The sequence below is a fragment of the Hippocampus bargibanti genome, linkage group LG04 (genome assembly GCF_051943395.1).
Source record: "Hippocampus bargibanti isolate YZ-2025 linkage group LG04, ASM5194339v1, whole genome shotgun sequence".
Classification (NCBI taxonomy): Eukaryota; Metazoa; Chordata; class Actinopteri; order Syngnathiformes; family Syngnathidae; genus Hippocampus; species Hippocampus bargibanti.
The window spans coordinates 14,488,057-14,509,438 of NC_142737.1; the positions used below are offsets into that span (position 1 = coordinate 14,488,057).

The window sequence follows — 21,382 nt, forward strand, 5'->3', positions numbered from 1 at the left end:
CTCTTAGTCAAAAAGGTTCCCGACCCCTGCTCTAGTGTTTCATTGTCTTTTGTTTATTTGAAACGGCCGACATCCATTTATGTCAGAAACCGCACTAGGAAGGGAACAAGGTTTCATAAGAAGGAGGAGAGTCCAAAGGCGGAAGTGTTGCATTTTGTTGGAGTGTGCTGTTCAAGGTCGGGGGGTTGGTGTTCTCAGACGCTTCGGCAGGAAATGCCGATGAATTTGGCTGATGTGGTATGTCAGGAAGGACAACAATTGGAATTATGATCCCATCGTCTATTGTGAACTTGATATCCAGACATACCTGTCAAAATTGTGCTTTTTAAACATTTTCAAACCAAATAAATAAAAAATAGCAAATAGCAAAATAGAAAAAATACAAAATTAAAATTAAAAATTAAAAAAAATATATTTAAATAATAAATAAATAAATAAATAAATAAATAAATAAATAAATAAATAAATAAATGCTATTTATCTAAAATCAACAATTTGATAGGGCTGGTTCCGTCACATTTTTTTTCGTTACACAAAATTTAACACCAGAGCAGAAAGAGAAAATAAGAGCAGTGCCCCCATGTTAACATTGAACTTGTGTAGTACTAGTTTACCTTCAGTTTATATTCTAGCCGGAAAATGGAGCTGTTCAAGATGGTGGGTGGTAGTGTTCTGGGGATACGGATTTCCTTCATCACCGTGTCTTTGCTACTGGCCGCAACAGCCTTGAACTTCATCTGGAGGATCTTTTTCAGAACGCTACTTTGTAGATCAGGGGTGTCAAACTCATTTCGCATCGCGGGCCACATACGGCCTAGGGAGATGTCAAGTGGCCCGGACCATTAAAATTATACCATACTCTGCTAAAAATAGCAAAAATATCATGTCTTTCCTTTGTTTTGGTGTAAAGAAGCACAAGAACATTAGGAAAATATTGACATTTAATGAATTATCCTTTTACAAAACATTTCATGAAACACCTCATCTTTCCTTAGACAAATGTGCAATTTACTTTTATCATTCACAAATATGCATTGCAATTGATCCCAAGGATTATACAAAGGCACACAACTTTAATTTGTACTGAAAAATATAGTAATGCACTTTAAGATTAAATGAGACTTTTAAAGAAAGGGATTTTTTAAACCACTTACACATACGCATATAAAATCTAAATGTAATCCCTGCGTACACCTTACAAACTAAGGGGAGTGATTCTAAATTTGTAATGAAGAAAGTGTTCACGTGTCCTGTAAATCTGTAAACTTCATACATGAAACATACATACACATACAATACATACTGAAAATATATGGAGTTGTATGAACAGTAGAATTCCATCACAGAACTTTTGTTTTGAAGGTGCTGACTAACATTAAAGTGTGGTATGGCAGGCTGTGGGTAATGTTGCTGTCGCTGAGAAGTTTGTCAAACTGACGATGGTTCAGACCTCTGGAAATTTACAGTGCGCACAACCACCCCCATGACGTGGTCCATTTTCAGCGACTTGCAACACAATGCCTCCTGGTGCAAAATACAGTGAACTGTCCAGAAACGATCTCCTCCATTAAGGGCTTGTACTTTGTCTTTGAACTTTGTCACGACACCTGCTTTCTTTCCGACCATGGATGACGGCCCGTCTGTAGCCAGGCTGACAGCGCGGGACCAGTTCACTCCAACTCTGTCCAATACAGCAACGACAGAGCCGAAAATGTCCTCGGCTGTTGTGGTGTCCATCATTAGCACCAACTCAAGAAACTCTTCATTAACAGTCAATGTCTCGTCAACTCCTCGAATAAATAAGGTCCGTTGGGCCACGTCTGTGATGTCAGTGCTCTCGTCAATTGCCACGGAAAATGCAATAAATCCTCTCTGCTATAGTATTCCTCGTCGGGCTAATATTGGCAAAAGCTTGTCGCTTCTCGGAACATACAAGTTCAGCCGCCTTCATCATGCATCGTTTAACAAACTCACCGTCGAAATAGGGCCTCGATGTTAATGCTATTTCACTAGCAATTAGGTAGCTGGCTTTTACCGCTGCTTCACTGACTTCTCGGCTCCGGATGAAAGTTGACTGCTGTTTCCTCAGACCCGCCAGCAATTCGTTAATCTCTTCTCTTCTCAGTTGTCCTTGCAACCCGTCATATTTTTTCGCTGTGATGAGTCCCGTAGTGGCGTCGAATATTATATTCCTTCAATACCGAAACTTGTTGCAAACACACCAAGCACAAATGTTGTCCGTGCATCTCTGTAAATAAATAGGAGGTGGTCCATTTTTCTTTGAAAATTCTACACTCCTTATCTACTTTTCTCCGTTTGGATAACGACATTTTGGCTAATGAGGGTGTAGCGGAGAGGTAGAGACCAAGATGTTAACAACGTCGTAACAAGCAGCAGATGGCGCATTGACACCGTCGGCTGTTTTCAGTCTCTCTCAGTGATGCGGCGTGTCTTCTACTCTGATGGAAAGAGTGCGCCCCTTAGCGGATAATCCATGAATTGCAGTGAATCAAAAATATTAATTCCATGTCTTTTATGCATTTTTCCACTTTCAAATTATCCTGCGGGCCTGATCGAACCTCTTCGGGGGCCGGTTCCGGCCCGCGGGCCGTATGTTTGACACCCCTGTTGTAGATCATTACCAAAGGAATTTTCCTTAAGGTAGAACTTTAAAGTTGGCGTCACTGAACGTGTTGAAATGTTTTGGATTTTATAATGGTTCAAAGATAAGTAGTATGGTTTGTTTAGATTTAAAGGACAACCGACGCCTATGGACAAGTTGTGTCCATAAATTGTCAAATCGCTTCAATTGACTTCTCGTGAGCGTATTTTACAAAGATTCCATCGCGTATAGCTATATTTTACGTTTTAAGACGATGCCTCAAAATGACACTGAAGAAATTATTTAATCAATTGCAAACATGTATGCTTTCCTCTTCAGAACTATTTGAATCATATTCATAACTGGGTGAGTAACAATAAAGCATGTGAAGCATGTGTGTGAGCATCTGAATCTGAAGCCATTGTTTTGATTCTCGAGCAAGGCAAGTTCAACTTTGACTTGGAGAGCTTCACCTGCATGGGAAGACAAAAAGCATGTGTTGTTGCACCAGTGGGCACAGTTGTCAACTTGACTTCATTTTTTGGACACTTGTGGACAGTACACTGCAGGTAACGGGACAAATGTCTGTAGCCTACTTTGTTGGTTACAGATAATAACTCCCGAAAAAAAAAATGTTGACAAATCTCTCATGAAACATGAAACAAACCTGTTTCACATTTCATACTATAAACCGGGAGCCCAAACCTATTTGGTTTTGTGCTCCTTCCTTGGCACTTTCAGCGACAGTGCATCGGACAGTGGACACTTCATCATGCTAACATGCAGGTTACAGGGTGCATGAAAGGGTTTATATGAATTGCAACAGTTTGAGACACACGCGTTTGAAAAAACAAATTTGCTTCGGTTAACTTGAATTACAGAAGACACATTTTTGCAGACCGTATGGCCGTCAATGAGTCAACTTGAATGACAGATTTTCAACAATTCAAGACTTGGTAAAATACATTGTATGTATGTTAACCTGGGTAATATCCCATCCTTTGTGTGTGAACATCCATTGCAATGATTCCAGAACCAAAGACATAGATTTTTTTTTATCCGTGCAATCATGCTGATGTTCCTGAAAGAGAAAAAAAAGATTCATTTCTTGAATTAAAGATGGACATGTGTGTATTTTCAAAGTACGAATTGGGATCAGTTCCTGTTGCAAATTTCTCACCATAAGTCCAGGTATGGTCATGTCAGCTTTGGAAACAAACGTGAAGTGGGATTTTGCTTTTTTTGTCAACTTCATTGATTGTTTCAGCTCAGCTTTAAGCTTATGAACAATGTTACCGATGGATGATTTGAAGGATGATGACATTTTCCTAATAAATACAATTATATGCAACTTCAGCGGCTATAAGTAAATAAGCACAGTGCAATATGATATATAGTACCTGTCAGGGACCTTGAAGGAAAAGGGGAACACATGTCTTCCTTTGGGAATAATATCCGTGCCTGGGGGAATGAGACATGTCTGTTAATTTGTGTTTTATCTTAATAAAAGATCATGACCAACATTGTGGATTAAAAAAAAAATGATTACAGCATGCATTACCGGCTCGTAAAATACGTTGTTTGATTTCATAATACTTCTCATTGGACCAGTAGTAGTGGCTAGATTGCCCGTAATATTCATGCCAGCAAACCTTTGCACTTCCTTTTCCAATTAACGTCAGCGATTGGATTGATGTTTCTTTCGAGACTTCCACGACGATCCTTCCATTGATTGTATCTCCGTTGGTGAAGATGTTTTGGCTATTGATGGCGTCATATTCAATGGAGAATTTTTTAATGGCCATTTTCCAGAAACAAGTATAAACAGATACAAGCAAAAATTACGAGAGCCTCCGGGCAATCTAAGCAGAAACAAAGCATCTGGCTCGGGTGACAGAACGGCGACTAACATGTGATGGGGAGAATAAAGACACAAAACCTGTTTTTCTTGTTTGTCACGATCGGGTTGAGAAAACAATAAGGAAAAATGCAGCAGCAAGTGTTGTGAGCGACGGGGTGATACATCAGTCCAAAGATATACCGTATTTTCCCATGTATAAGGCGCACTGGACTTTAAGCACAGTGAATGGTGTACTTTCAAACTTTTTCCATATATATTCAATGAATGACATGTTTAAAAAAGTTTTCAATGAATAGGAGACACCACAGATCCTCTTCCTCCCTCCACCTCTGTGTGCACCTCCCCTCCCCGTCTCAGCATGATGGGGGACAGAGCTTTCAGCTTCTCTGCCCCCAAACTTTGGAACTCACTTCCTCCCAACATTCGTAACACCGATTCTCTTCCCACCTTCAAATCTCATCTCAAAACCCACCTATTTAAAATTGCATTTTCTGTGTAGCTCTTTCTCTTGTTTCTATTTATAATTGTATTTTATTTATTGTATTCTATTTGTGATTGTATTTTATTTATTGTATTCTATTTGTGATTGTATTTTATTTATTATAGTACCTATGCTTGTCTGTGACTGTAAATTCTTGAGAGCTTTGAAAGGCACTTAAAATAAAATTTCTTATTATTATAAGACGTGTGGTTACGTTATGGACCCATTAGACCAGGGTTCAGGAAGAGATGACTCGCGAGCCATATATAGCTCTTTTGATGATTGCATCTGGCTCGCAGATAAAAACTAAATATGTATACCGGTACTCGCTTTTTCGCTATTCATTTCCTGTTTGGGTTGCAGTTGGCTGAAAGCGCAATTTTGATTGGATGATAGGTGGCCGTTGATGTCAAAACAGGTTAATGTCCACATTTGAATTAAAAAAAAAATGTATTGTACACTTCAGGTTGAATGGACCGAAGGAATCGCTTTTGTGGAGAGAACAGGTTCTGCCGTGATTCTAATTTGCAATGAAACCATATCATACAATACAATACATCCTAATTTATATAGTGCTTTTACAACAGCTTCAGCTGTAACAAAGCGCTTCACATAACAGGAAACACAAAGCAAAATAATAAACACAACAGAAACATAAAAACATTGACAGTTGTGCAATCTGAACGAATTTCCCCATGTACACTATGATGTTTGAGTACAAGACAAACACTTTGTTACATGGAGCAGTCCGAGATGAAAGAGGAGAGGATGAAAGCGTCCTTTTCATCAGTGGATCAGAGACACCGTGGTGGAATGTGCACGCACGTCTGCTACTTGCCAGGTTTTGAAAGCAAACATGAAGCTGTAGCATCCATTACAGTCGAATGTCAGTGGGGCTTGTAATGAATAAAGCATACATTAGATGGTATTGCGCTAACAGGGAATGTCAACAAAACACTCAGATTTCACTATAAATGTGTTTTTTTATGTCAAACATGAAAATAGAAATTGTAGAATAGTATAATATGCGGTATTTTTTGCATTTTTATGAGCTCAAAAATATTCCAAGGATTTATCAGAGTTGATCACGATACAGTAATTAATATAATTTTCTGAAATTACCAATGTTCCAGGGCGGCTCGGTAGTCGAGTGGTTAGCCCGCCAACTTCACATTGCAGAGGTTGTGAGTTCGAATCCAAATATTATTTCACACTGAGGGGATGTTCTCCAGGTCCTCCGGTTTCCTTCCACATTCCAAAAAACATGCATGGCATTCCGATAGAACACTCTAAATTGTCCTTAGGTGTGCGTGTGAGTGCGAATGGTTGTTTGTCTCTATGTACCCTGCGATTGGCTGGCAACCAATTCAGGGTGTCGCTCACCTCGTGCCCAAAAACGTTTGCGGTAGGCTCCAGCACCCCCCGCGACCCTCGTGAGAATTAATTGAAACGGAATATGAATGAATGAATGAATGAATGAATGAATGAATGAATGAATGAATCTTTCTTATATAAGACATTTATGATCCTTAGAGGTTTTCATGGAATATTTTGGCTTTTCGATATCGGATATATCGATAGTCCCGGTTATATCGATACTATTTCTATGCACGCACGGAGAAAATTACATGCAAACAGGGTCGGATATATCGATAGTCCTGGTTATATCGATATTTTTTCGGACTCCCTTGAATATCGATATAACGAGACTTTACTGTATTTTGTTTTTCTTGAGACACCATGCAAAAACGAGCAAAAAACACATTTCCATTTGTAATCATTGTGCCAACAATGGAAAATTATGGTGAAACTGAGAAAAAAAAATTCTACCTTAAAAAGTAATTTTAGGAGATTATTGAAATGAAACACCATTTTATATATCCCAGCATGGACCGTGCACTACTTCTACAGGCGGAAATGAAATCGGTGGCTGCTGACAGTAGTTGTGAGACCTGTTGTGGCTTAATATTACTTCACATAAAGCACACCGGCGTATAAGGCAAACCTCATCCTTTGAAGAAAATGAAGGCTTTTGGGTGCACCGTATACATCGGAAAATACAGTAAGCATGTGCACAAATGGGAAAACATTGTGACAGTTGAGGGAGACTATGTTGGAATTAAAAAAAATCTGTATTAGAAGTCCTTAAACTAAAAACAAATCCTTATTTATTGAATGGATACTATGAAAGAAACATGCGAGTGGTCAAAATTTAGAAAAGTGTGCATTGTCTGTTCGGTGAGTGCACCTGTTGAACTACCTTCACAACTTGAGGCTGTCCCAGAAACACAAAAAATGTTAAATAAGACATTTTTGATTATGTTTTCTTCATTAAGTATTAGCAGTAATGTTAATTATAACAAATGTACTCCTGTGACTGTAAGGTGTCCTTGAGAGTTTTGAAAGGTGCTTATAAATGAAATGTATTATTGTTATTATTATTATTATTATTACTCATAAAAAGTGAAAATAATTATTAAAATAAATTAATTATTAAAATAATTATTATACATCATGAGAACACAAATTCTAATATTTTTTATCACAAAAAGCCAGAATACTCTACAACAAAGAGCATATTTGATTATTACTAGAAATATGTTGTAACTTGTTAAACGTATTCATGTTTACATGTGAAATTTTGTGAATAAAATTGCGTAATGAAATATTACACACGCGTTTGTTTTTTATTCTCAGTAAGGAAAAATTGACCCGTTAGTAAGGTTGACAGGTATGCCTTACACTTACAGACTACTTCTGTAAGGAGAAATACGGTTGCTATTGCTGTAACCAGTTGAAAAGAAAATCCCAAAGGTTGTTGGAATGTTGGCAGGTTTAGTCATGGGTGTGTTTGGACTCTTCTTGAAAGGCCGCATAATTCACATATAGTTGAATGCAAATGTTTGACAGTTACTTGACTAAGCCAGATGTAATTGGCTGATGAACTTTGTGCGGACATGAATGCATTTCACAATTTGGCAGTGACAATCTGTTGGATGTTGGAGGCAAATAAACTTTGTCAGGTCATTGTTGCTTCTGGCGGTCGAAACATCGTTTTTGAAATACAGTGATACCTCGGTTTACGAACTCCTTGGCTTATGAACTTTTCGGTTTACGAACGTTACATTTATGAAAATTTTACCGTGGCATACAAACTATTTTTCGGGATTCACACGGAGCTGCCACAATGAGCGTTGTGTCGTTCGCGAACGAGCCCGTTCTCCTCACAAGAAAATGGCGCCTGACTGTTTTGTCCTCTATTCCCCATCCCCAGTTTTCGGTTAAAGCCACGTGATTGGTCAAGAACGCAGAAGTGGGGCGTGGGGGGTTAAACATTAAAGAGACAGGCAGACGATAGAGACAGAGTGAGAAAACACCCACACACACACGAAAGGGAGACGACAGAGCTTGAAACAAAAAAAAAAAACAAAAACAAAAGTGAAATGGTGAGAAAATGGATAGAAAACAGTGAAATTTGGACTCGTTTCTGGAAGGTTAAAATATCCCATCAATCAGGCTCCACGAATAACACGCACAAGTCATCTGTACACTTGATGCAAAAAGCTATCAACCCAGCTAAACAGAACACAATTGATGAGGAAAAAGGCAAAACTATCGCAGAGCAAACACCTCCAAGGCATCATTGCTCGAGATGGTGAAAGAAGGCTACGTTTCTCACAAGTGAATTTCTCTGTCTTTCTCTGTGCTTGGTACTGGCCTTTAAAGTGTGACAGGCAAACAACAAAATAATATGATACGACCTGCATGAAAATCATGGGAAGAGGAACGTCCTACCTGACTGAAACACACTCTGGTCGTTAAGGTTAAAAGAAGTCCAAGATGGCGCCCAAGTAGGCAGCCGTCAGCAAGTGCTCTCATGAGCCTTGCTTTTTTTGGTTGTTTTTGTCTTGTTTTGTGTTTTCTTTTGTCACCTTGTGTTGTTGGGCGTCGTGTGGAATGGATACGGATTGTTTTTCAGCATTTTTGACCACGACATTCATCAAGGAGGAGACTGTGCTGAGCGGTTGCGCCTTTTCGGCAGCATGAATATGCCAGTACTGTTTTTGAATGGGAGGAATGTCGCTGCCATTCGACTGTCATCGCTGGACACCACAGGGGCCATTGTGCTTTTTTTGCGTCTGTAATGGGCAGCATCTTCACAGCCCCGCTTTGTTCAGTGGAAGGTCGGTCCTGTTGGACAGTCTGCGGCTGGATGGGTAAATGGCTTGAGGAGCCCGCGATAAGAAGAAAGGAGCGTCAGCACAGAGCGCCGATGCGTCAGTGACGTGCAGTCAGTGGAGGCAGTGCCTCACCTGTCATCATGAAAAGCTGTCATGGAAATATCAAATGAAAAAATAAATTAAACAGTTATATGGATTCAGTGATTTGTACTTTAAAGTTCTTGTCCATTTAACTTCACCGTTTTAGATTTTTTTTCAAAATCGCTGAATTTTCACATTTACCGTTCAAATACTAAGTAGAGACGAGCAGTGAGGCACCAGCCGGCTGATCCTCACCATGGATTGCGCAATCACTATGCTTACTGTGCTGACTTGGTCTGCAGTGAGACCACATTGCTGTCCCTCTGCATATCGCTATCAAAGCGTTCAAACACGTTTAGTATATATACTAAATTTCTACAGTTTAGCTGGTGTATATAACGTAGAGTCATTGTACATTATAAACACTGTACTCCAGTGTTTATTTTGTTTTATTTTTATCAAAACGCTGTGCGTAGGTGAGGCACACAGTTCTCCGGCCTCATGACAGGCAGGGGGCGCTTGTGATTCCAGAGATACTTCTTACTCCACGTCTGCAGAATAATAGAATTAGAGACAGAAAGCTACAGTAAACAGTTAGCAAGTATAGTGCCACCCTGCAGTCATTTTTTCATGTTGCTTGGCCTCACTTTCAGAATGGAGGATTACATATCTAAATTGAAAGAATTTTCTAAACTGGACTTTCAATCGAAGCAGGAGGTAATAATTAAAGGAAGACCAACACCGGAGCTAAAAGGTTTGCTTCAGACAACGGGACACAATACTCGCTCTTTTCAGGCGGACTGGTACACACGAAAAGGCTGGCTGTGTGGATGTCCAGCAAGAAACCGCCTTTTCTGCTTTTCCTGCCTTCTGTGACAATGTCTGGACTCAAATGGGATATTGCGACCTGAAAATTTTACAACGGAGCCTCATCAAAAATGAGCGAAGACTCAACATCAGCATCCACAATGTTAAGGTAAAGGAGAACCGGGAGATTTTAAAAGATCTCATCAATGCCACCTGCTTCCTTGCCAAACAACAGCTGGCATTTCGTGGAAATTAGTAAAGGCTCTGCTCATCGTGGCAACTATGTTGAACTATTACATGCTTTCGCTCAGAAAGATGACAGGCTAGCGAGTCATTTTGGGACATCCACTATATTTTCTAGCCTGTGAAACAGAATACAGAACGATTTAATTGAAGCAGTTGGTGATGTCATTAGAAATGACATTAAAAAGGAGATCGGTGCAGCCCCATTTGTTGCTGGAGAAGTAGACGAGATTGTCATTCTCAGCACTGAAAACATACAGTCGGAACAGGACTGATCAAGGACGACTTTCTTCACTGGCAGTGATCTCCGTCGAGACAGAGAGACTTTTAAAACTGAAGAAAGATAAGGAAGGCTTCTACAAAGAAGTTATCGATGCCTTTCTTCAGAAGGAGCGGCGCATGGACTAAAGGTAACATGATAAAAACGTTTTTTTAATTATTTTTTCTATGCTACAGTTTGTATACATAAAGAACTACTCTGTAGAGTTCATATGTTTGTAAATCTGACTATGATGACGTCAGTGCCTCACCAGCCATGAACCTCACCGCACGTCACTGCGATGCGTATATGGAACTGTCGCGGGATGGAATTGAAGCTGATTTATGTGGGACAGGAGATGTGAGACAATCTCTTTTCGTCAATGGATGCTACAGCTGCGTGTTTGCTTTCAACATTTAGCTTGTAGTCGACGTGCACGTTCCACCATGATGTCCCTGATCCACTGGTGGAAAGACGCCTTGATCCTTTCCTCTTTCATCTAGAACTGCTTCATGTCATCACAAAGAGGGTACAGCAAGTACTGAAGAATGAATGACTCTCTGTGTCTTTGTTTGTATCATGTTGTCTTTGTGTTGTCATATTGTTTGTTTGTTTTTTTTTTTTGTTCTTTTGACTTCAAGACGGCGCCGCGAGAGTGGCTGCCTTTCCAGCAGTTCATGTATTTCTTTTTTCTACTTTCATTCCTTTCATCACTTTGCTGCTGTGAAATGTAAATTTCTCCACTGTGAGACTAATAAAGGCAAATCCAATCCAATCCAATCCAAGGTAACTTTTAATGTGCCTTCAAAATAAGATGTCCCAAATACAAAGTGCATAAAAACTACAACCGCTGCATGTTATGTAGAGTGGGCGCGGGGGAATCTCCCGCTGAGATTATTCCAAATGTTAAGTAGGACTCCTTATGCTGTACTGTCAATTAAATACAGGATAGCCTTCTTTTTCTTCAAAGTCACAGGCTCCTCTTCCTTCTCCTGGGGGGGCCTTTCCCTTCACCTTGACACCTTCTAAAAATGTTTGTTTTTATTTTATAATTTTACTAATTCTCAGATTTAATTTTAGTGTCAATCTATATCTCGGCCGAGAAATGCACCTGTGTCAAGAGTGACATATAAGTAGATGGAATAAAGGACGCAGTCCTTTTTCAAAATAAAACATGAGTCATACATAAACGGACTTTTGTTCGCTGACGAAGCCTCTTCGACAAGAAGCGAAACGTCCGACATCTTCAAAGAAGTGCAGATGACGGCTGAAGAAACCTTTTCAGCGATGCATAAACAGAGGTTTATTTTTCCGTGTTGGCCGATACCAAATGACCCACGTACCGGTGCCGGTCCGCGGCCCGGGGTTGGAGACTGTGCCCTTGAGTGCTTTCCGAAATGTTCTATCATGAACTGGTGTGTGCCAATTTTTTTCTTTTATTATGAAAACCTTTCTGATGTTGTCGAGTGTGTGGTGAAGTGTCAAAATGACTAAGTGGTAGGTTGGAATGACAATAATGACTTTTAGCCTCTCCCTTATTTTAAGACTTCAACTTAGACGCCTGTTTTGTTTTTAATTATGTTGGCCTGATATAAAAAGGTTCCATGTCATTTCCCAGCAATGAATCTCGCGACTTCAGAGGTAAGACTGCACACCTTGACACCCCGCATTTGAAACCCAATTACCTCTGATATGCCCTTTTTTGTCACATACAGTGAGTGTATTGTTCTATCATTGAGAAGATGGCCTTTGTTCTTCGTTTGTTTGTTCTCCTTTGTGGGATCAGCGGACTGGTGTATGTAAGTCAAAATAAATGCATTTTGATTTTTTTATGTATTTTTTTGCTGTCTACACTGGTGTTCATTTTCTCCCGTGGTTTGAACAATATGTTTTTCATGTTCACAGAGTAGAGGAAGTGATAAGAAGAAAGGTTAGTTTCTGAATGACACTTAAAAACAACAACAAAAGACAAACCATTCATGTGGACATTCCCAATCCCAATTGTGTTGCAGATAATCAATGTCCTAAAGGCTGGACTCAAATAAATGACCAGTGTTTCATCTTTCAAGATGAGCCAAGAGCGTTTTTAGATGCAGAGGTATACAAGACGTTTACAGTAATGCATCTATTTGTCTAACAAATGTCACCGATGAGTCTGAATGTGGTTGTTACCGCCATGAACAGAATAGGCTGGAAGCCCAAGCCTGAAAATGTTCTTGTGCGGAATGAAATGTTTTCTTATTTCTCTTGGGTCGTTTCTTCTTCTAGAGGGTCTGCAATATTCTTGGTGGGAATCTGGCCTCCATTGAGAGTATTTTGGAATACGCCGTAGTTCTCCAAGTGATTCAGGCTGCCACGTCGGACAATTCTGCTGACGTCTGGATTGGACTACACCAGGGATTAGGGGTGAAACATTTTTTGGATTCTTAAAAGAGCAAACAGCAACTTTAGAATCTATTGCATGAAACATTTTGTAGTTTGAGAAGACCCTACATGGTATGAGACATAAAAAATCTCAAATACCGTGATATCTCAGTTTACGAACTTAATTGGTTCCCAGAAAGTGAGTGTAAGGCAAAAAGTTCGTCTGCCAAACATTTATTTCTCAAAAGAAATCATTAATAATAATAATAATAATAATAATAATAATAATAATAATAATAATAATAATACATTTGTAAGCGCCTTTCAAAACTCTCAAGGTCACTTTACAGTCACTGGATCAGTTTTTCTGTGGGTGAGCAGCGGCAACCACACGCGACAGTGTTCACTCAACCCGGAATAACTCAAATCAATAAAAAGCTAGGTCGCTAGCAATTACATAAAAATGTATTGTTAAAAATGAGAATAATCCACTCCCAGGTCCCCATAAAACATACATTTGTACGAAATAAGCCTTAAAACGACACAGAATATACCTGATTTTCTGTATAATAAACGTGCTATTGGATTGTAACTAAAGAAATAAATTGTACTATATAATAAAGTTTTATTTACCTTCCCCATAAAACATAATTTTCTACTAAATAAGCCTTAAAACTACACAAAATATACCTTATTTTATGTATAATAAATGTGCTATTGGATTGTAATTAAAGAAATAAACTACTCTAAAATAAAGTCGTTTTATTTACCTTTGTGATGGTCGTTGATGTAGTTGCCTCTTGATGGTATCCGAGTGAAGTTGCCGTTCTTTCTCGGCGATAATACCCTCACTCACAATGTCCCCTGCTAGCTGCTTTTTGTGAATCCAAATCAATAGAAGTTTTTCAACCTCTTCTATTGCCTGAGACAGTTGCTTAGACAACACAGAAGCACCCAATGGCTTCGCATACTGGTACACTAAATCACACAACGCACTCCTTGTTCGTGTTTTTCGATGATCTCCTTCTTCTGCTCGACCGTAATTTTCTTTTGTGTCCTCTTCGGCTTAACACGAACCTGTGATGGGGTCTTTTTCGGTCCCATTATAGCAAAAGTACTCCACTCAATAGCAAACCACATCTGCACTCAAAGGGCGTGTGGAAAACTAGTCCGCCAGCCACCTGTGTGGTTTGGTTCGTCCGCCGAAAACTAGTTTGTATGCCAAGATTATATTCTTGCGAATTTAATGTTCGTAAGGCGAAAGGTTTGTGCGCTAAAGCGTTTGGAAACTGAGGTATCACTGTACAACAACTTTGAACGTACAGTGTGTGGTGTGCAGCCAGATGGCAAGACATTACATGAGTCAATTCATCCACAGATATTTTCACATAAGATATAAAATTTAAAAGATGAAATTCAAATTCTGAGTAAATAAATGGACGAAGAGGCAACTGGGCGATTTTGACAGTGGCGCTAGTTTGAGGATTATTTTTAGCATGGGGGAAAAAATGGCATAGGACAAAAACATCTTGATGCAACATCCTGCGGCAAACTAAGAGGCATGCAACTCGTTTTTGGCTTGATTTCTACAAACACGGACGGTCCTTGCCTTGCAGGATGATCACTTCTTCTGGACCGATGGCTCAGACGTTGGTTTCACCGCTTTCAAAAGTAACACGGAGCCCGGAAATTGCGTTGAGATTGATGATGGCGGTGAATTGCCGATTACTTCCAATTTATCAATATCTGCAATGTTTGATTTGAGTGTGCATTGTTGTTCATTATATTTTCTTTCCAGATCCACTCTGGGACACAGATATATGCACCAATACCAACCGATTTGTTTGCAGCAGGAATGTTGAGAAATGTGACCATTGATCAACCCTACCACAATCCTTGAATGGATAACAATGCCTCTTTATCTATTACACTAGATTTCATTTCTACAAATCAAATTAGCTTGTTCTGATTTATTAAAATGCTGTCATTTGCTGTCTCTTCAGCAACAAGTGGGGGAACAATAACACAATAAAGGATTTGGGTGTAGTATTCAAGTCATCTCTTCTCATTGCGGTTTCCAATCTTTCTTTCAACATTCTTTAAAAAATACCTTTTTATGACAATAGAAAATTCTCATGGTAGAAAACAAACCACAATGGTCATAACACAAGGAAAAACTCAAGCATTGAGATCAATCGTAATCTAAATTACAATGATCCCCACCACATTGCGGTTTACTTATCGCTGTTTCAGTGCATCGTGGATTTTTTTCAGGAAAAAAAAACGTTCAGGAAAAAAATGAAGAAGTTTTGTACATGGCTGTAGCTTGATTGGTTCCGAGCACTGACGGTCTAATCAAGTGCTTGCCTTGATCCAAGCTTTACATTTAGTGTGTGCGTGTGTGTGTGTGTGTGTGTGTGTGTGTGTGTGTGTGTGTGTGTGTGTGTGTGTGTGTGTGTGTGTGTGTGTGTGTGTGTGTGCGTGTCTGTGTTTGTGTGTGCGTGTGTTTGAGTGTGTGTCTGTGCGTGCTTGTGTGTGTCCCCACTTCATGGATTTTCACATATCGTGGGTGGTGCTGGTCCCCATTGACTACGATAAACATGTTATAACTGTAAACCACAAATTTAGTTTGTCAAAAGAGGGGCAATGTCAATATGGTCCAGGAAAATGAAATTGGCACTTTTTTAAATTTCAATAATCAATTTTGGAGAACTTTGTAAATAATTAATTGCACTTTTCATTTAAAAATGTGATAGGGGCAAGCCTTCGTTCAACCTTTGCCTTAACTCATTCACTGCCAGGCGATGTGCAAAAATGCGTCTAACTCCAATGCCAGGGTTTTTGTCATTTTCACTCAAAATGCCGGACCCATAAAATATTGAGTTTTAGCACTACATAAACATTGCCAGAGGTCTGACCAGAACTTTATAAGCCCCACCTGCCCGCAAGAAAAACGAATACCCGAACAGATTCAGGAATGGCCCTCCATGTCATGCTTTTGAGTTAGTGAATGAGTTAATATTTTGGGTTTTCTGGCCGCGAGAATCTTTTTCTGTGACGGTTTGCAAGATGGTGATGGCGGGTGCGGATCCCAAAAAGCAGGCAGGAGGTTGTTTGACGAATTGTATTAAAATAAAGGTCAGCAAGCAGGAACAAAATGTAAAACATCAAAATCATCTGAACGGAAAAAATACAAAGTATCAAAAGAAAACCAGGTGTAAAAGTCCGCCAAGGTTAAACAAACACATGCACAGCATACAATGCATGCGATTGCAGACAAAGCATGCAACAAACATGCAGCAAAAAATGAACCGACACCGGATGGTCGTGCCGGGTGTCCTTTTAAGTGTCTGTGATTAAAACGGCCAGCACCTGCGAGGCTGCAGGCAGGGCTGACGTCGGTACCCGTTGGTCGCCAACCAGATCATGACATTTTCCTCATTTGAACGCACAATTAATGTCCATAACATTCAAAATATGGGGGCAATTGGGGACGTAATCCGGTAATTCCACAGCTAAGCCTGAAGAGCCGCACGGATGTTCAAGGCAAAACTGGTGTTTCAGAAGAAAAGAACCGAGATTTAAAAGCTCGTCGACCAACGTCAAAAAAAGAGAACACCCGCATCGAGGTGCAGCAAAGTGTAATAATTTCCTGCCATCTTGCAGCGAGTCTCTAGTGCAGGGGTCGGGAACCTATGGCTCGCGAGCCATATATGGCTCTTTTGATGATTGCATATGGCTCGCCGATAAAACTAAATACATATTCTTGTTTTTTTCGCCGTCCATCTCCTGTTGGGGCTGCAGTTGGCGGAAAGTGCAATTTTGATTGGATGACACTGACCTAGGTTGGCCGAAAGCGCCTTTTTGATTGGATGATACTGGCCATCATGTTGAAACAGGTAAACACCCCTTTAAATGAGCCCAACGAGTGTACTTCAGCTTGAATGCACCGGAGCATTGGGCTTTGAGGAGAGAAAAGGTTCTGATTGTAATTTGCAATGAAACAATACCATCGATGAAACTGTCGAATGTCAGTGACATTTTAACAAGCTCCATGTTAACGTTAGCGTAAATATACTTCTGCGAGAAGATATTGCAGATAGCAAGTGCGGAAGCTTATGAGCCGTGTGCAGGCTAGGTAGTAGTAACTTTGCCTCTGGACCGGCAAGTTGAATTTCATTCCGATCGTTTGCCTGGATTTTTACCAATCACGAGGAACGGAAAAAGAGTCATGTTAACGATGAGTACGATTGTATGTGCGCGCACGCCCGTGTGTGTGTGGCTCTCACTGAAAAACATTTCTAAATATTTTACTTTTATGGTTCTCTTAGTCAAAAAGGTTCCCGACCCCTGCTCTAGTGTTTCATTGTCTTTTGTTTATTTGAAACGGCCGACATCCATTTATGTCAGAAACCGCACTAGGAAGGGAACAAGGTTTCATAAGAAGGAGGAGAGTCCAAAGGCGGAAGTGTTGCATTTTGTTGGAGTGTGCTGTTCAAGGTCGGGGGGTTGGTGTTCTCAGACGCTTCGACAGGAAATGCCGATGAACTTGGCTGATGTGGTATGTCAGGAAGGACAACAATTGGAATTGTGATCCCATCGTCTATTGTGAACTTGATATCCAGACATACCTGTCAAAATTGTGCTTTTTAAACATTTTCAAACCAAATAAATAAAAAATAGCAAATAGCAAAATAGAAAAAATACAAAATTAAAATTACAAATTTTAAAAAAAATATTTAAATAATAAATACATAAACAAATAAATAAATGCTATTTATCTAAAATCAACAATTTGATAGGGCTGGTTCCGTCACATTTTTTTTCGTTACACAAAATTTAACACCAGAGCAGAAAGAGAAAATAAGAGCAGTGCCCCCATGTTAACATTGAACTTGTGTAGTACTAGTTTACCTTCAGTTTATATTCTAGCCGGAAAATGGAGCTGTTCAAGATGGAGGGTGGTAGTGTTCTGGGGATACGGATTTCCTTCATCACCGTGTCTTTGCTACTGGCCGCAACAGCCTTGAACTTCATCTGGAGGATCTTTTTCACAACGCTACTTTGTAGCTCATTACCAAAGGAATTTTCCTTGAGGTAGAACTTTAAAGTTGGCGTCACTGAACGTGTTGAAATGTTTTGGATTTCTGCTCGAACTTTGAGTGTTTCTCCTATGGTGAGAAAAAGCAAAGGAAAGGAAGCAAAGTTCATAATGGTTCAAAGATAAGTAGTATGGTTTGTTTAGACTTAAAGGACAACCGACGCCTATGGACAAGTTGTGTCCATAATTTGTAAAATCGCTTCAAATGACTTCTAGTGAGCGTATTTTACAAAGATTCCACCGCGTATAGCTATATTTTACGTTTTAAGACTCGCGCTGAATATTCCGGAAGTCTTGTTTTTGGGTTGATGACGAGTCCTAACGTCACGTCACGGAAGGAACGCCCCTGACCGAGAAAGGACACACTGTAGCAGTCCTTTCATCATGTCAATGCATTTTGCGGTACTTTGGTCTGAAAACTTCGTGTTAATCTGTGTTGATGGCGAAATTAGAAGGAAAACATAAATAACACGATGGTGAATCCTTGTGTGTTGTGACAAAATTTTTGAGCCCATTTCCAGGGAGCTTTGTCGCCATCTTCTGCCTGTTTAGTTGGGTGCGACATCCCCCCCCCCTGATGCCTCAAAATGACACTGAGGCCTTGACGGTCCGCCACTGGCGAAAATACACACTAAAATGATTCTATTAACCCACCTCTGGGTGTCCACATGTGAATAGCGGTGACCAAAAACTGAAATGTTGCTGGAGTTCAATAATTTTACATGGATCCATATACATTGATTACCTTGTTTGTATGCTGTTCTGTCAGTGTAGACATCCATCGTAACTGTTCCAGAGTCAAACAATTTGACATTTGTCTGACTGCATCCATACCAAGGCACCTGAAAAAAACAACCTCGTGTTAATTTACGTCAGTGTTTCTTACAAAGAGTTAACGTTCATTGCATCTACCTCCCTAACAATAGAATAATAATGACAATAATAACAACGATATGGCTGTGTAGTCGTACAGGGGTAGTCCATCGATGAAAAGGTTTCTTCAGCCGTCATCTGTACTTCTCTGAAGGTATCGGACGTTTCGCTTCTCATCCGAAGAGCTTCGTCAGTGAACTAAAGTTGTGCTGGTAACTCTGGCCCTCTATATATCCTGAATGGACCGAGATGGCGGTGTCAGACTTCTGTGCTGATAAGTCCCTGCTCTAAAGTGCTTCGAGAAGTAATCGGATTACTTATTTTGTTCTGAACAAAAGAAGTAATCAGATTAGCTTCAAGGAGTAGTGTATTGCTCCCCGAACCTTAGAGCAGGGACCTATCAGAGCAGAGGTCTGTCACCACCACCTCTGTTCATTAGGGATGTATATATAGAGAGCCAGCTTTACCAGCGCAACTTTTGTATACTGACAAAGCTCTTCGGATGAGGAGGAAAACGTCAGACACCTTTAAAGAAATACAGATGACGGCTGAATAAACCTTTTCATCGAATCTTCTTCTTTTCCTTTCAGCTTTTGCCTTCAAGGGGTTGCCACAGCGAATCAGTAACCTCCATCTTCAGAGGTATGATACGCATGTTTGTTTTGGCCCAGCTTTTACGTCGGATGCCCTTCCTGACACAACCCTCTGTATTTATCCGGGCTTGGGACCGGCACAAGAAGACTTATGTCCCATTGTGGCTACAGAACAAGCAACTCGCTCAGTAAAAGGCTCCCAAACACAAAATAGTCATCAGCACAGCAACAAAACAACTAAATCCTTCATTAAACCGGTTTGGAGGGATGAGGTTCAATTTGGATCGTTCATACAATAGCCTGCTTAGGCAACATAGGATTAGTAATAATGATGAGGTGATACTGGTCGAAGTGGGGCAATCAGGCCAGTCGTTTGTCAGAACGATAGGAACCATCAGTGGAGCAGCTGCAGGGAGTAGTCCTCTGCTCCCCCCAACCTGAGAGCAGGGATATATCATAGCAGAGTCCGGCACCGCCATGTTTGGCCGAATAATAATGATAATAATAATAATAACAATAATGGTAGTAATAATAGTAATACTATTAATAATAATAATAGTAATAATAGTAATAATTCTTACCATATGTCGAGAAATATCCATAGTTGGTTGAGAAAAGAATTTGAAGTGAGTTTCAGCCGTTTTGAGCAGCTTCATTGGTTGTTTGAGCTCTGCCTTCAATTTATGAACAATTTCACATAAAGCGCATTTGATGGATGATGGTATTTCTCTGTGGAGGAAAATTAAAAATGAACAAATGGCGAATAATCAAGTCTTCACCTGGACCAACGGGAATAGACAAATACCTGTCAGGAATCTTGAAGGAAAAAGGAAATATGTGTCTTCCTCGAGTGATAACTTTGGTACTGTCAAATGTTTCACCTGTATATTTTATTATGAAAGGTTTATTTTAAGTATGATAGTGAAGTCATTTCACCAGGAAAATACCTCTTGGTGGGAAAAAGGAAAAACATACATTACCATCTTGTATTACTTCTTCCAAGAGTTGACGTTGAATCGTGTAATATTTCTCGTAAACACTGAAACTGCTGTCTTCATTGGAGGAATGGGCCTCTCCTCTTGCTTTTGCTGTCCAAGTCAGCGATTTGATTCGAGTTTCTTTTGACACTTCCACAATGATTCTTCCTTTGACGGTATCACCGTTTGTGAAGATGTTTTGGTGATTAATTGCATCATACTCAATCGAGAAATGAACAATGGTCATTTTGCGGAAAGATACGTACGTCAAATGTTACAAACGAGCAGCAGTTTTGCCTTACCTGCAGAGAACGCGCTCTATTGACACGCAAATGTGCTTTTTATCACTTCATCAGCCGAGGTGTATGACATATTGTGGTTCCTCAGGTTTTTTTGCATTTTAAACTAAATGGATTTGGATGAGTCAGGTTGCAAAAAAAAACACGAAATCAAGTAAAAGCACACACACACGCACACACACCCACGCAAACACACACACACACACACACACACACACACACACACACACACACACACACACACACACACACACACACACACACACACACACACACACACACACACACACACACACCCAGAGAATTTTAAAATAGTAATAATAGTGTGCAGTCACTTTCCTTTTATTTTTAGACGATAGAGATATTTTTTTAATTTTGAACTCCAAATATGACAAACATACATTTGTATTTTACAACATACGCAAATACAAAGAAAAAACATTTGCCTAAGTATATAATACAAGACATCCTCATTTATATAGTACTGTACTTTCCGGTGTATAAGGCGCACACAAAAGCCTTGATTTTCTTCAAAAGATGACCCTGCGCTTTACACACATGTACGCCTTATACAAAATCTGAAGTAATATTAAGCCACCATATATATATATATATATATATATATATATATATATATGGTGGCTATATATATATATATAT

General features: G+C 39.7%; 3 protein-coding genes across 4 annotated transcripts in view; 1 reads left to right on the forward strand and 2 right to left on the reverse strand.

The window, feature by feature from the left end:
• Positions 1 to 94: 94 nt before the first annotated feature.
• LOC148899156 (arrestin domain-containing protein 3-like) lies at positions 95 to 4,454 on the reverse strand. Its single transcript, XM_088993829.1, is given in 10 exon segments — positions 95 to 307; positions 615 to 762; positions 1,350 to 1,365; positions 2,643 to 2,711; positions 3,052 to 3,075; positions 3,585 to 3,657; positions 3,660 to 3,683; positions 3,783 to 3,930; positions 4,003 to 4,063; positions 4,164 to 4,454. Coding segments are annotated over 10 exon segments (1,020 nt in total). The 5' UTR covers positions 4,408 to 4,454.
• Positions 4,455 to 12,121: 7,667 nt separating this feature from the next.
• The window catches only part of LOC148899157 (ladderlectin-like), a 256,335-nt gene continuing 247,074 nt past the window's right edge, over positions 12,122 to 21,382 (forward strand). Inside the window, exons 1-7 of one of the 2 annotated variants that reach the window (XR_016114694.1) lie at positions 12,122 to 12,156; positions 12,231 to 12,314; positions 12,421 to 12,445; positions 12,528 to 12,613; positions 12,784 to 12,921; positions 14,496 to 14,592; positions 14,678 to 14,811. Coding sequence is in view for 1 of the 2 variants with exons in the window: in XM_088994238.1 (XP_088850364.1) it covers positions 12,258 to 12,314; positions 12,421 to 12,445; positions 12,528 to 12,613; positions 12,784 to 12,921; positions 14,496 to 14,592; positions 14,678 to 14,757 (483 nt within the window). In the remaining variant the exon portion in view is untranslated. Of the gene's footprint in view, positions 12,157 to 12,230; positions 12,315 to 12,420; positions 12,446 to 12,527; positions 12,614 to 12,783; positions 12,922 to 14,495; positions 14,593 to 14,677; positions 14,938 to 21,382 lie in introns of those variants that run through there. The other variant, XM_088994238.1, reaches the window with a different exon arrangement.
• On the reverse strand, positions 15,071 to 21,326 carry LOC148899158 (arrestin domain-containing protein 3-like). The gene is made up of 6 exons (XM_088994236.1): positions 20,427 to 21,326; positions 20,252 to 20,327; positions 20,028 to 20,175; positions 18,726 to 18,822; positions 17,794 to 18,050; positions 15,071 to 17,510 (listed from the first exon to the last, which is right to left on the reverse strand). Exons 1-6 carry the CDS (start codon positions 20,668 to 20,670, stop codon positions 17,298 to 17,300), a joined length of 1,035 nt encoding a protein of 344 aa, XP_088850362.1. The 5' UTR covers positions 20,671 to 21,326; the 3' UTR covers positions 15,071 to 17,297.